Source organism: Lepidochelys kempii, chromosome 4 (genome assembly GCF_965140285.1).
Source record: "Lepidochelys kempii isolate rLepKem1 chromosome 4, rLepKem1.hap1, whole genome shotgun sequence".
Taxonomy (NCBI): Eukaryota; Metazoa; Chordata; order Testudines; family Cheloniidae; genus Lepidochelys; species Lepidochelys kempii.
The window spans coordinates 9,437,918-9,452,058 of NC_136383.1; the positions used below are offsets into that span (position 1 = coordinate 9,437,918).

A 14,141-nucleotide genomic window follows, 5' to 3' on the forward strand; every position below is an offset into this window, starting at 1 on the left:
GTGTCTCCCCATTCTTTGCACTGAATGAGACAGGGTCCTGTGGGAAAAGTAGTGTGTGATCATGGAATTACAGACTGTATCCTAATGCATACACACAAGGGGACTGAACTAACTTTGCAGAGGTATACTTTCATATGATGTACCTGCCATAACGAAGTATAGCTCTGTGCAAGCTCGATAGCTTGTCTCTCTCACCCACAGACATTGGTACAGGAAAAGATGTTACCTCACCCACCTTGTCTCTCTAGTATCCTGGGACCAACACAGCTACAACAACACTACATACAGCAATTGTCAAAATAGCATTTGTTCTACTCTTGGCCACTTCAGGTGTCTTCTGGTACAGCAGAAGAAAAGGTTACATGTCAGATTTGCACCAGATGATGAAGATTAATTAAATTATGTTGAAAATTTATCTTCAGAGGAGCTATCCAACTAGTACAATAGTGCCTAAGATAACATCTTAAGGTAGAAGAAATGAAAACAGTTTTACACTGAAATTTGAATTTAATTTATTCACAGGACCATTAAAGCAATAAATAAAAATTAAATGTGTTGAGTAAATGTATAGTGAGCCATTCATTGATCTTTTAAGAGAATGCAGTGAGTGAAAATGCATATTATAGATTGATTCCTTGCAAGGTAAATTTACACTTTCAGTAGTAGCTTTATTCTGGGAAGAGATTTTAGAAGTTGCATCACCTCGGACATTAGAAAATTATAGCTCTCTCCAAATTTTGGTGAGTGAGTCTGAGACTTAAGTTCCATGTTTTCCTTTTTTTGTCTTTAAATTTTCAACCCAAACTATGCCTGGCAGGCAAAGATGTAAGCCTTTCAGCCTTGTCTACCATAGGGAATTCTCCTTTTCCCATCATTGCTAGCACTGTTCAGCTCCACCATTAGTTGGAAAACCTAGGGCAGGTTGCTCACTAATTTAAAATGAGCACGTGTCATCTAATCCTGTTCAAAAGATGTCTGTATGACCCAGTGCTTAAAACCCCAGCAGCCCATTTACACTAGGGATCCCAACGTAGAATCATAGAACCATAGGGTTAGAAGGGTTAGACATCTAGTCTAACCCAATGCCAAGATCCGGGATTTGTTGTGTCTAAACCATCCAAGACAGATGGCTAGCCAGCCTCCTTTTGAAAACTCCAGTGAAGGAGCTTCCATGACTTCCCTCGGCAGTCTGTTCCATTGTCCTTCCTACAGTTAGGAAGTTTTTCCTGAGATTTAATCTAAAGCTGCTACGTGGTAGTTTTAACCCATTGCCCCTTGTCCTGTCCTCTGTGGCAAGAGAGAATTTTTTCCTCCATCTTTTTTATGACAGCCTTTCAAATATTTGAAGACCACGATCATGTCACCCCTTAATCTCTTCTTTTCCAAACTAAATATACCCAGTGCCTCCAGCCTTTGTTCATATGACCTAGATTCCATCCCTTTGATCTCCTTTGTCACTTGCCTCTGGATCATTTCCAGTTTCTCCACATCCTTTCTATACATTGGTGACCAAAATTGGACATAGTACTCCAGCTGAAGCCTAACCAGTGCTGAGTAGAATGGTACTATCGCCTTTCGTGACTTTCATACTATACTTCTGTTGATGCAACCCAAAATTGTATTTGTGGTTTTTTTTGGGGGGGGGCAACAGCATCACATTGTTGACTCATGTTGAGATTGTGATCCACCACAACTCCCAGATCCTGCTCAGCGGTGCTGCTTCCAGGCCAGTTATGCCCAATCTGTATTTGTGCATTTGGTTTTTCTTCCCTAGGTGTAGCACCTTATATTTGTCTTTGTTGAATTTCATGTTATCATCTATAGCTCAGTTCTCCAATTTATCCAGATCCCTTTGCATTTTGGCTGTATTCTCAAAGTGTTTGCCACCCCTACTAGCTTTGTGTCATGCACAGATTTGATCAGTATGCTTTCCCTTCCTACATTCAGATCATTAATAAAGATATTAAATAACACCAGACCCAGAACACATCATTGTGGAACTCCACTTGAGACCTACTTCCAATCTGATATCATTCCATTAATAGTTACTCATTGTTAGCAGTTGTTTAACCAATTATGTATCCCCTTATGCAGGTTCAGTAGAACAACCATTTTCTCCAGCTTACTTATGAGAATATCACTTGGGACTGTGTCAAAAGCCTTTTAAAGTCTAGATATATTATGTCCACTGCATTCACCATCCACCAAACCAGTTACCTTGTCAAAGAAGGAAATCAAGCTGGTTTGGCATTATTTGTTCTTAGTAAATCCATGCTGGGTGCTTGTGATCACCCCTTCGTTCTCCAGGTATTCACAAATTGAATGTTTTATACATTGATTTAGTAGCTTCTCAGGTATCCAGATCAGGCTGACTGGTCTGTAGTTCTCCGGCTCCTTCTTTTCCCCCTTTTTAAAGATGGGCACTATGTTAGCCCTTCCCCAGTCTTCCAGGAGCAATCCTGTTATCCATAAGTTGGCAGTATTGCCAGTAGCTCTGAGATTTCTTCAGCTAATTCCTTCAGCACTGTGGCATGAATAGGATCAGGCCCTGCTGACTTGAATTCATTCAACTTAGTCAAAAGATCTCAGACATTGCTAAGACCTCTATAGCTGAACTAGCGTGAGCTAGGGTGGAAAATTATCCCAACGTTTTCCAAATGAAGACAAGGCCTTATGTCTGCCAGTCGTTAGTTGTGTGGCTTGAGGAAATCCCTAGCGATATTTTTTGCCCAGATACTTTGCACCCAAGTGTCCTGAGAAAGTTGGCTGAGGCATCTCGAACATACTGATGTTCATTTTTAATAAGTCTTGGAATACCAGGGAAATTCCAGAAAACTAGAAGAGTGATACTGTTGTGCTAGTATTCAAAAAGGGCAAGCAGGATGACCTGGATAATTGTAGGCTGGTTACCCTGACATCAGTCCTGGCCAAAATAATGGAAAAGCTGATACATGATTCAACTGATAAAAGAATTAAAGGATAGGAATATTATTAATGCCAGTTCTATGGAAAATAAGTGTTGTCAAACAAACCTGATTTAATTCTTTGATGAGATCACAAGTTTGGTTGACAGAGATTTGTAAGTCTTTGGACTTAGTACCATGGACTGATTTGGTATTGTATAATGTAAACTATTTATAGAGTAACACTAAATGAATTAAGAACTGGCTAGCTGGCAAATCTCAAAGAGCAGTTGTCAGTGGGGAATCATTATCAAATTGGGTGTTTCTAGTGCGGGCTGTTTCCTGACACTTCAATGTTTTCATCAATGATAATATAAAATATTAAATATATAAACATCAAATCTAAAATCACCGCTGAGAAAATTTGTAGATGACACAGAGATTGACAAAGTGGTAAAAAATGAGGAGCGCAGGCCAGCTAAGTTCCCTCTAAGCTGTGCGGCCACGCAGCCACCTGTTAAGCGCCACCGAGGTGCTCAGGGCTGCAGCGGACAGAGATGCCTCTCCTCAAGCCCCGGACTTGCCACAGCTCCCTGACCCAGCCCAGCCCTGGACCTGCTACGGCTGGGGGACAGACGCCCTGGCCCCGGCCCAGCCCAGCCACGAACCTGCCGCGGCTGAGGGACAGGCGCCCCTCTCCCGACCCAGCCCCGAACTTGCCGCGCCCGGGAGACGGGCGCCCCTCGCCCAGCCCAGATCTGCCACGGCCAGGGGAGAGGCACCTCTTCACCCCCCAGCCCAGGTGCTGCTGCAGGGGGAGAGTTGGGGGGGAGTCCTCTCTCCTCGCTGTAGCCCCAGGGAGCCCCACTGCACCCAAAACCTGTCATCTCCAGCCCCACCCCAGAGTCTGCACCCCCAGCTGGAGCCTTCAAAACCGCCCCCTCACGCTTCCCCCACATCCAAACCCTCTGCCCCAGCCCTGAGCCCACACCCCCAGCCGGAGCCCTAACCACCACCACCCTGCACCCCAACCCTCTGCCCCAGCCCTAAGCCCCTCGTGCCTCACCGCACCCCCAGCTGGAGCTCTCACCCCCCCTCCCTCACCCAAACTCTCTGCCCCAGCCCTGAGCCCCTCATCCCCGGCCCCATCCCAGAGCCTGCACCCCTAGCTGGAGCCCTCACACACACCCCTGCACTCCAACCCTCTGCCCCAGCCCTGAGCCCCCTCCCACACTCCGAACCCCTCAGCCCCACCCCACTATATGAATTTTGTTATGTACACCAATACGGAGGTGATGTGTCACACACCACATCCATATCGGTGCACATAACAAAATTCATTCTACACATGGGTGGGAAAAATCAGATGGAACACTGCAGGACAGTCAGTATGGAGTGATCTGGATGGCTTAGTAAGCTGGGCCCATTCTGCATTTGGCTGTATTAAAATGCATTTCGTTTGAGTTATACATCTAGGATCAGGGAATTCAGGCCTTACCTATAGGATAGGAGACTGTATCCTAGAAAGCAGTGACTCTGAAAATGATTATAATGGACAAGCAACTCAACTTGAGTTCAGAGTGCCATGCTGTGGCAAAAAGGGCTAATGCGATCCTTGGATGTATAAGTAGAAGGGGCCATGAGTAGGAGAAGAGAGCTGATTTAACCTCTGTATAAGGCATTGATGAGACCAATGCTGCTTACAATTCTGGTGTACGCATTTAAAAGGGATGTTGAAAAGTTGGCAAGGGTGCTGAGAAGAGAGAAAAAATTATTCAAGGGCTGGAGAAAATGCCTCGCTGTGAGACACTTGAAAAACTCAGTCTGTTTGGTTTATCAAGCTTGAGAGCTGACTTAATTACAGTGAAGCGACCTTCCCTGGGACAAAATATCGGGTACTAAAGAGCTCCTTAATCTAGCAGAGAAAGAAAAAGCAAGAACCAATAGCTAGAAAGTAAAGCTGGACAAATTCAAATTGGACATAAGGCACAAATTTTAACAGTGATTAACCATTAGAACAAGCCACCCCGGTGAATCTCTTGATTTTTTTGAAATCAAGACTCAATGCCTTTCTAGAAGATATGCGTTAGCCAAACACAAGTTATTGGGCTCAGTACAGGAGTAACAGTGAAACTTTCTGCTCTGGTCTGTATTATACAGGTGGTCAGACTAGATGATCTAATGATTAAGGCTAAGCTTTTGTCATGGATATTTTTAGTAAAAGTCATAGGTCAAGGGCAATAAAGAAAAATTCATGGAAGTCATGACCTGTCCTTGACTTTAATTAAAAATATTTGTGACAAAATGGGGATCTGAAGGTGGGAAAGCTGTGTGCATGGCTAGGAGCTCCGAGGGCCTTCACTGCGGGTTGGGTGTCAGAGCTCCAAGGTCCCCCACCAGCCATGGTTGGGAGCTGCGGGGGACCCCGGGGTACTCCTGCTGCCCGCAACTCTGGGGGTCCCCCTGCCACCCGTGACGGCCTGGAACTGTGGGGTGCCCCCACCGGGAGCTGTGGGGTACTCCCAGCTGCTGCAGGCTGAAGTCACAGAGGTCACTGGAAGTCATGGATTCTGTGACTTTTGCGACCTCTGTGACTAAATCGTAGCCTTACTAATGATCCCTTCTGGCCTTAAACTCTATGAATCTCATTCCTGTACTCATGGCTGTAGAGGGCTTGAGGGCTAGAATTAGTGAAATTAGAGAAAAGACTTGGGAGTGACTCCCTCCACCCACTCAGGCCTATATGCTATCCATGTGTAAAGAACTATGCATGTATTGAGCTGAGCCTGTTGCTCCTTGCCTAAGGGAGTGAGAGAAACAAGGCTTGGTTTCAAGGAGAATTGGTTGGAATGGATACAGTTCTCCTGGATGGATACAATTCTCCCTTTCTCCATCTGGCATGTTGGAAATACTGTTAAACCAGTGCTGGGTGTGGCCATGATGCTGCTGAAATGAAAACTTTCTAATCTTTTACTTACACTCTAAATACCTTGAACACTTCTTTCCAGCACCGAGAAGTTCCATACGTTCGGTACTTCAGCCTAGAGCAAAGGCATGGCCACGCTTCACAGTGATGTACAGCATATGACACCATTTTTTTAAATGTACGGGCTGAGCAGTTTTCTGTAAAATATGCTTTTTACTGAGATCAGTTATCTAGTGCTGAATTTATTCCCCTTTTTAGATCACATGACCCTCCCAATAGGTGGTGGCAGTGTTTCCTGACAAAAGTTGTTTAACTGGTAGGGGGAAGATAGTTTAAAACTAGTTGAGATCCTGTGATGTCTGACAATTAGACATTTAAAATGTATGATAAATGGACCAGTACTGAAATTACGATTTTATGTCAAGTTGTAGTACAAAGTGGCATTTCTTACTTTGATCTGCAGGTGGCAGCATAACCCCATATTTTCATTCACACAAAAATGGCATGTCTGTCCTGCCCTCCACTCTGCATGGCTGGGAGTGGGTAGAGCTTATTAGCCAATCATGCTATGATATTGTGAAACCTGTAGAAGAGAGTGCTTCTTCTTGGGGCCATCTCTTGGCCAGAGACTGCCCCAGAGTATCCTCAAGTGTATTGACTATGGTTCTTCTCAGTGTTAAGAGAATCTGTTAAGGGATCAACAAAAATTGTTTGCATACATGGTTGCTTAAGACAGGTTTCACTCTGCTTACCATCATATTTCAGCTAATTATGTATGTCAGTAGTCTTGGTGTTATAAACAAAAAAACCACAAAAAAAACCCTGAAATGTTGGCTTACTCAGCCTGAGCTAGCAGGTGATTAACTTTTTGAATAGTTAATTGTTGAATAGTTTATCCTGGAATGTGGACTCAGTACTCCTGGATGCACTGTTGTACAAAACGATGTTCTACAATTTTGAATCTACATTGTGTTCTCAATGGCTTCTTAGAGACCATCAGTAGAAGTGAAGGATTTCAAATATGTTTTGAACAAGTTTTTCTACATCACTTTCCCTGATTGTTTGGATAAACTAGTGAATTATTGCAATTTTTGGGTGGTGCAGAAGTCTTACCTAAATTACCCTCTCCACTGTACCACCCTGGGGCAATTTGTATTATTAAATGACCTTCATAAAAGGGGGGACGTGATTAGCCAAAGAAGGTTGAGACTGCATGTGTTCCTTTTTAATTTCCTGAGTAATTAATCAATTCTTTCTAAAATATAGAAAAAAAGGTTTGTAAAAGCAATGGCAAATTTCAGGCTCTGCAGCTAAGCTAAGTATTTGTACTTTTGCGGAGGGTGTTAAAGCCCTTCTCCTTTGATCTCATGTCTCAATGCACTGGGCGAACGCTGAAAAGCTAGTATAGTCATACACTTATTAAAGAAATTGAATACATTTAAGAAATTACTGCCCCTATAGAACATCCTTTCACGTTTGAGTGTAGTGTAGGTGGTATTGATTTTAGTACTTTTAGGGATTGTCTTCTTAAATATCTGTGAAGAGATTTCTATCAACGCTGGAAGTGCTGTTACGTTTCAAAATGCAAATACATGTGGGATTGGTAGGGCCCTTCATTTTTGTTTTTCCTACTGAAAACTTCTGAAAATTTTCCAGATTTTAAAAAACCTAATATTCAGGTTTTGCCCAATTTAACCTGAATTTTAAAAGAACAAGAACACCTCAGACCTGGCTCTGCTCTCACAGTTTCCAGTTGCTAGCTGTTACAGCTGCAAAATTGGGGAGCAAGATGGTTCTATACCAGTAAAACAGCATGGCTTGTTTTTTTCAGGTCTGGTTGTGTTTAGTGTAATTTCTGGCGGTGCATTGGTTCCTTGTTCCCTGACTAGACAGTGAATATATTTCTTGTATCCACTTGGTGACACCCTAAATCCAAATTGTTAGCGTATATGGGCCTAGAGAGGGATGATAGCTGTGTACTCATTCTCTGCTTTACTCATGTAAGTTCAGAACTAAACCAATCCATTGGTGTCTGCTGTTTGCAGTAAAATGCATGCTTGTGAACTCTGACTGTCCTAAATAGTTCTGGTGTAATTCTGAGATGCTTTGGTGCTAATGTTCACCTGCAAACAAACATGAAAATAAGTAGCCTGATGCAAATATCCAGTTCAAACAATATCTCTGTATGCAGTTAGATTTATGAAGCAGTGTTGTTTTAAAAGGAGTTGCGGGATATTACATAACTAGTCTGCAAAAGCGGATTCATTCATTATCTGTTTGCATGCAATGTCAATTTTTGCTTTACAGTTGACTTCTAATTGTTAATATTCTTCTTGGTCATCTGCTTTAAAAAGATGGGTATGAAGTTATAACCACGGTATAAAAAAATAGAGACATGAATTATCATGGTTAGAAATGAACCATAGGTACCAACTTTTTCTTTTGATCTTTGGAACATCAGAAGTTGTCTATTTTCCAGTGTTAATTTTTCACTTTGTTCTTGAAAAGATTGTACAATATGATTAACTGTTCATCCTCTCCCTGGCATCCTTATACACCAGAATCCATCACTGAGCACAACTGTTAGTAGGTTGTGTACTTGTACTCTTGTCTATGCAACGTGAGCTCTGATAAGGAGACAAATGATTTGTATTCATTATAAAGCACTGTAGAAATAATATTACATTTTCATGTAAAAGTTTTAGCATTTTGGCTATAGAGTATGTATCACATAAATGATAAAAGCAGTTGATCCACATATATGCAACCATGTACTGAATAGCCTCGAAAAGCAATGTAGCATACCATAACCAAGCTCTCAGTGTATTTAACTGGGATTTATTCTATATACTTATTACATGCATTTCTAAACTGCCTATCACCCTAGAATGTGGACATGATAGAAATAAGTGATTTTAGGAAACTGTTTCTCACAAATTATAGAGTAGTACTTTGCTTTCCTGTTCATATCATTCAGCACCACTTTTCTAATGAGACCAGGTTGTGGTACCAAACAGCCAAGGTACCAGTTGTCATGGGAATCGGACAATAGGAAACATCCAGAGACTCATCTTACCTCATGTCCTAAAAGAGTTAGGATTCTCACCCATAATAGGCTTGTATTGAGAATTCGGTTGAATTCCAGAAATGAATGCCTATAACTGACATCATCAGATCCTCACTAGTTAAGTTATGGGGATCAGGAGATCATGTCTTCTGAGGAACTGTCCCACACACAGGTTGCTAAGTCAATAGAGGAGGTTTTGGAACAAATGGATAGATTAAGCAGTAATAAGTCAGGGCCAGATAGTATTCACCCAAGAGTTCTGAAGGAACTCAAATATGAAATTGCAGAACTATTAAGTGTGGTATGTAACCTACCACTTAAATCCGCTTCTGTACCAGATGACTGGTGTAGAGCTAATGTGACACCAATTGTTTAAAAATGCTCCAGAGCCGATCCTGGCAATTACAGGTTGCTAAGTCTAACTTCAGCACCAGGCAAATTAGTTGAAACTAATTAGTTTCAACAGAGTTATCAGACATATAGATGAACAAGATTTGTTGCGGGGGAGTTAACATGACTTTTGTAAAGAACTCTTGCCTCACCAATCTATTAAAATTCTTTGAGGGGAATCAACAAACATATAGAAAAGGGTGATCCAGTGGATATAGTGTACTTGGACTTTCAGAAAGCCTTTGACAAGGTCCCTCAACAAAGGCTTTTAAGCAAAATAAGCAGTCAGGGGATAAGAGGGAAGGTCCTCTCAGGTCCTCAATAACCAGCTAAAAGATAGGAAACAAAGGGTAGGAGTAAAGCGTCAGTTTTCAGAATGGAGAAGGGTAAATAGTGGGGTCCCTGAGGGATCTGTAGTGGGAGCATCATTGACCAGTGGAAGAGGCTCATAGACATAGGAGACGGGACCCTTTCCAGGAGATGGACCTAGACTATGGAAGTCATTCTTGCAAAAAATAAGTGACCTTGGATCTTGCCTGCAGTCTGGGAAAGAAGGGAGAGAGGATTTCCATTTTAATTAATTGGGAGGTGCGTAGGTACAACTTGTGAGGGCTGTAAAAAGTACAGTCATCAACTTCAGCCTCCAATATGACAGTGATTGCTGCTTTGAAAAAAATACATGGAAGAAATGAGAGAAATTTTACTGAAATGGATTTTCAGGGCAGTGTCAGAAATGACTTTTTCCAGATAAACCAGTCCATTTGTGGTGGGGTTCTTCATCCCACTGACAGAAAGGAGGATTGCTTTAAATTTAATCTGATTATGCTACAAGCCCAGTCGTCATGGGTGACGTGACCAGAAACACAGTTATTTTGTATGGTTAAAACTCCTTATCTTTGTTTTGTGGAAAGCTTAAAATAGTTCCTTTTTTACTGGTGGGGGAAAGAAAGAAAAAAAACTGATAGTGAGGAGTGTGATGTAGTCTTAACAGAAACGTTAATGTTTCATAACTGAATTTATAAAGTGCTGTAAGCCTTTTTTCCCCAAAGCAACTGTGTTCTGGAGTTAAACAAAGTAAGTGCAAATGGAGCCAGTGTGTCTGAAGCAGGTAATGTCACTGGGTGTTTACCAGCATCAAGGTTTTAAACCACACTGCATAAAATAACTTCTTGAGGGCATATGAGCTGCAGTTGTTTTGACAACTGTATATTAATTGTATCTGGAAAGTCAAAAAATCTAGTTTTGCACAGCATTGTGTGCTTTGTGTTTTATTTATGGTTTGTTAGCCAAACCTGCTGACAGGGTATATCTAACTTAATGCCCATGGAATGAAGGGAGGTGGGATTGTACCAGTCGCTTCGTGGATAAGGCATTCCAGAGAATCTATGAAACTTTACAATGATGCAGTGTTTTCAGTGTGGATGACAGCTGCTCCAATTAAGACTTTGCTCCTCTGTTCTTTTTTTCCTGCTTCCAGGGTTCTTAGGTAGCTTTTCTCTCTTTAACACAGGAAGGACTTTAGAAATCCATTAACTGTATGGCATTGTTTATACGATAGTGGTAATATCATCCAGCAGATTGATGCAGTAAATGTCTCAAATCTTCAATCAATTAGAGTAGGAGGCTGACAAGTCTCCTGTGATAATGGCAGCCGAATCTCAGAAAATTAAGTTGCTGTCTCTGGCTGGAGTTAATGGGTGATCAGGATATTTTGAACTGAGGTTTGTAAAGCACATTGAAGATCTAAAGAGCTGCATACGTGCCAAGCAAAAGATAAAATCACTGAGTTAATATCAAAATGTTGTGTTGCTTGCAGAGTGCTCCTCACTGGCCAGACTCTGGGGTGTAGTCAGCACAGAAGTCAGTTTCAACTGACCTTTATAATTTAACATCTTTTCTCTCAAAAATCCAGCTGGCATTTTCGGAGTGGCTAACTGAGTGCTCGTTCTGTGATGCTACTCCTACTGTGGTTTGCAATCAGACTTCTGGTATCCGTGTTGTCATAGAATGATGTGGAGGAGTGTTGAGCAGTTGATGTTTGTATAGTCATATTGTCCCTGAATGGGATGGTTTTTTACCTATGCATCATTCGCCAGACTATGGACTGAGTGCTTTGTTTGGCATTTTAGAATTTCAGAAGCTGTGGAGGAGCATTCCTGTGGATTCTATGGATGAGGAGAAAATAGAAGAGTATCTGAAACGACAGGGTATTTCTTCCATGCAGGAAGCTGGACCAAAGAAAATAGTAAGAGTTATAAATCACAGATCTTTCAAATGGGTCTTTTCCTCAGCTCCCACGAGATTAGTTCCAATGGAAAAGAATCAGTGAAATGGGATGGCGCATATGCACAATTACTCTGTGTCACTCTTGCACTATTGGACCTAAAGATTTCTTCTATAGCACTATGACCTCCTACAGCTTTTACGAGTTCATGTTTAGGTTGGTGTAATCCACAAGGCATCAAGGAGGAGTGGGAACAGTAAAAAGCCACTTCAGATTTACAAGTTGCTTTTTCTTAAGCTGTACCATCCAGTCGTGGGGTGGTGAAATCAATTAAAATGGTGGGAAGAAGGTTTTTTCCCCCAGCTAGCCAACTTAAGTATTGATACAAAGCATGTAGCCAACCCCACCACAAAGGCTGGGGATCGAATACAAGTGTTTTTGTGTGGAGATCAAAACATAGCTATGACCTCTACATAAAGGCCCTGTTGACCTTAAAATAGGCTTTTGACATTAATTCATATGTAGCGTATTACATCTCTGTTGTCCTATCTTAGACCTCAGACTCTCAACCCTTCTGTGGAATTATTTTTAATGTGGTAGTGAAGAAAGAATTTGTCCCTGGTTCTTGTTCATCTCCACACTAGATATTTTGGTGCCTGTCAACACATAGCTGTTGCCACAGGTTCATACCAGTCCCTTGGGGTGTTAAATATAAACTCATTGGGAATAATCAGTGTTGCCACTGGCCATATCTTGTGTAGATGTATAGAGCATATATAATATTTTCTGTGCAGTGTACAGTATATTCTGTATCGACACATTGACTCTGCTATGGTGCTCAAAACAGAGAGCGGAATATTCCATACAGCCAGTACTCACTGAAAATATTTAAAACAAGTGACATTTTGTAAAAGTTGAGAGCAAGAATACCGTCACTTATTTCTAGAAATAATATGCTGCTCTCCCCACCGGAGCACTGTTTTACTACAACATTTCAGACTTCAGTGAATAATGTTGAATTCTGTAAGGAGGTCAGATCCTTGTACACCTGGGTGGCAGCCTTGTGATTACTGTTCCCTTCTCCTTTTAGGCTCCTATTCAGAGGAGGAAGAAACCTGCTTCTCAGAAGAAACGGCGGTTTAAGACTCACAATGACCATTTGGCTGGAGTACTGAAGGATTACTCAGATGTTGTTCCTGGCAAGCAGTGAAGTTTGGTTCTGGAAGAAACATGCTTTTTTACACAGGCCCTTTGCCGCTGGAGTTCAATGTCTGCTTAAGGACTGACTGACTGTATATAGTAATGTGGTGTGTCCCCATCCCTGCAACTGTCAAGATGAAACAGTTCTGTTTAAGAGCACGTACAAATTACCAAATGTAGAGTTTTATTTTAATTTAATTAGCTAACGAGAACTGTGACTTCGTAAGAGGTCTAAATGGACAGCCACTTGCCACTAGGGGGTAAAAGATGCAGAGCATGTAAAGCTAGAGTTCCTGGTAAATGCTTCACTGTGCTTCTCAATGATTTAAAGGGGATTTTTCTTCTATTGCTTTAGAGTGGATTTGCAGGTAGAAGTGAATACAATATTCATTTTATTTGTTCCAAGAGAACATACAACATCATTGCAGAAGCATTTGTTTAAAGAGGCAAGCGCATTCACAGTTTGTATATTTCTTCTTTGCTTTGGCATTGAGCTTTAATGAAAGTTGATGTTGTCTGAGGCTTTGGCATGGAAATACACCACCAGAATTCCTACCAGGCTGCGTGCTGGAAATGTGGCTGCAACCTCACAGTGCTAATCAGAAATTGCCCTTGGGATATTGCTGATGACATGTAGTGGATGCACATGCATTGCACAATTCTGTGATATGGGTTAAAAGGATCAGACAATAAATAAAATGACAATGTGTTACTAAAGGACAGGTTTTTTTAAAATAATAAAGCCTATAAAACTGATGTCGGTACATTTCTTCTTCAGAGACCAACTGAATTAAGGGATAACCAGCATCTGTTGTGAAGTCACATTTTCCTTCACAAGTGGAAGAATAGGAGTTTTTGAGTTAAAAAATCCAAAGTATTGGTTCAGTTTTCATTGTTTTGGGCTATGCCTTTTATTTTTCGTCTTGGAAAAAAAATAACACCCAAATGTAAATATGTAAAAGATTCTATATGTATGTGTTTACTCCTGTGAAACTTACCAGTGGGATATATACAATTTGGCTAACTTATAATGAATGGGAGGGCAATTAACACTAATCTGTTTTTTTATGGAATCACAAGTGAGTGGCAGATGCCCTGCACCTTAGGGGATAGTAGTCACTCTTCTCAAAGTTAAACAGTGAGGATGACAGACAGGGTGGACTGATTGAAATCAAAACAGCTTAAATCACTGATCTAAATCAGCAAGCAGTAAACCTTAATTTAACTCATCAGTTTTAATTGTGTTTTGCATTTGTATTTTTTAGTTATTTTCCTAAAGAAAGGTTGATTCTTGTTGGTTGGTAACTGGTGAAACATATTATTTGTAACTAAACATAGCCTTTACACAAATGTGAGGCTGCTTCTTGCTAACCCAGAAGTTCTATACACATTGCACAAGAAATCCTACGCCATTGACATTGTTTGTCCTCT

General features: G+C 41.3%; 1 protein-coding gene across 2 annotated transcripts in view; it reads left to right on the top strand.

Moving 5' to 3' along the window:
• GTF2E2 (general transcription factor IIE subunit 2) overlaps positions 1–13,466 on the top strand; it is a 61,795-nt gene extending 48,329 nt beyond the window's left edge. For both annotated transcript variants that reach the window (XM_073340328.2, XM_073340329.2), the window contains exons 7-8: positions 11,416–11,531; positions 12,601–13,466. In XM_073340328.2, the coding sequence (XP_073196429.1) occupies positions 11,416–11,531; positions 12,601–12,720 (236 nt within the window). In that variant the 3' untranslated portion in view covers positions 12,721–13,466. The remainder of the gene's footprint in view (positions 1–11,415; positions 11,532–12,600) is intronic.
• The last annotated feature ends 675 nt before the right edge of the window (positions 13,467–14,141 follow it).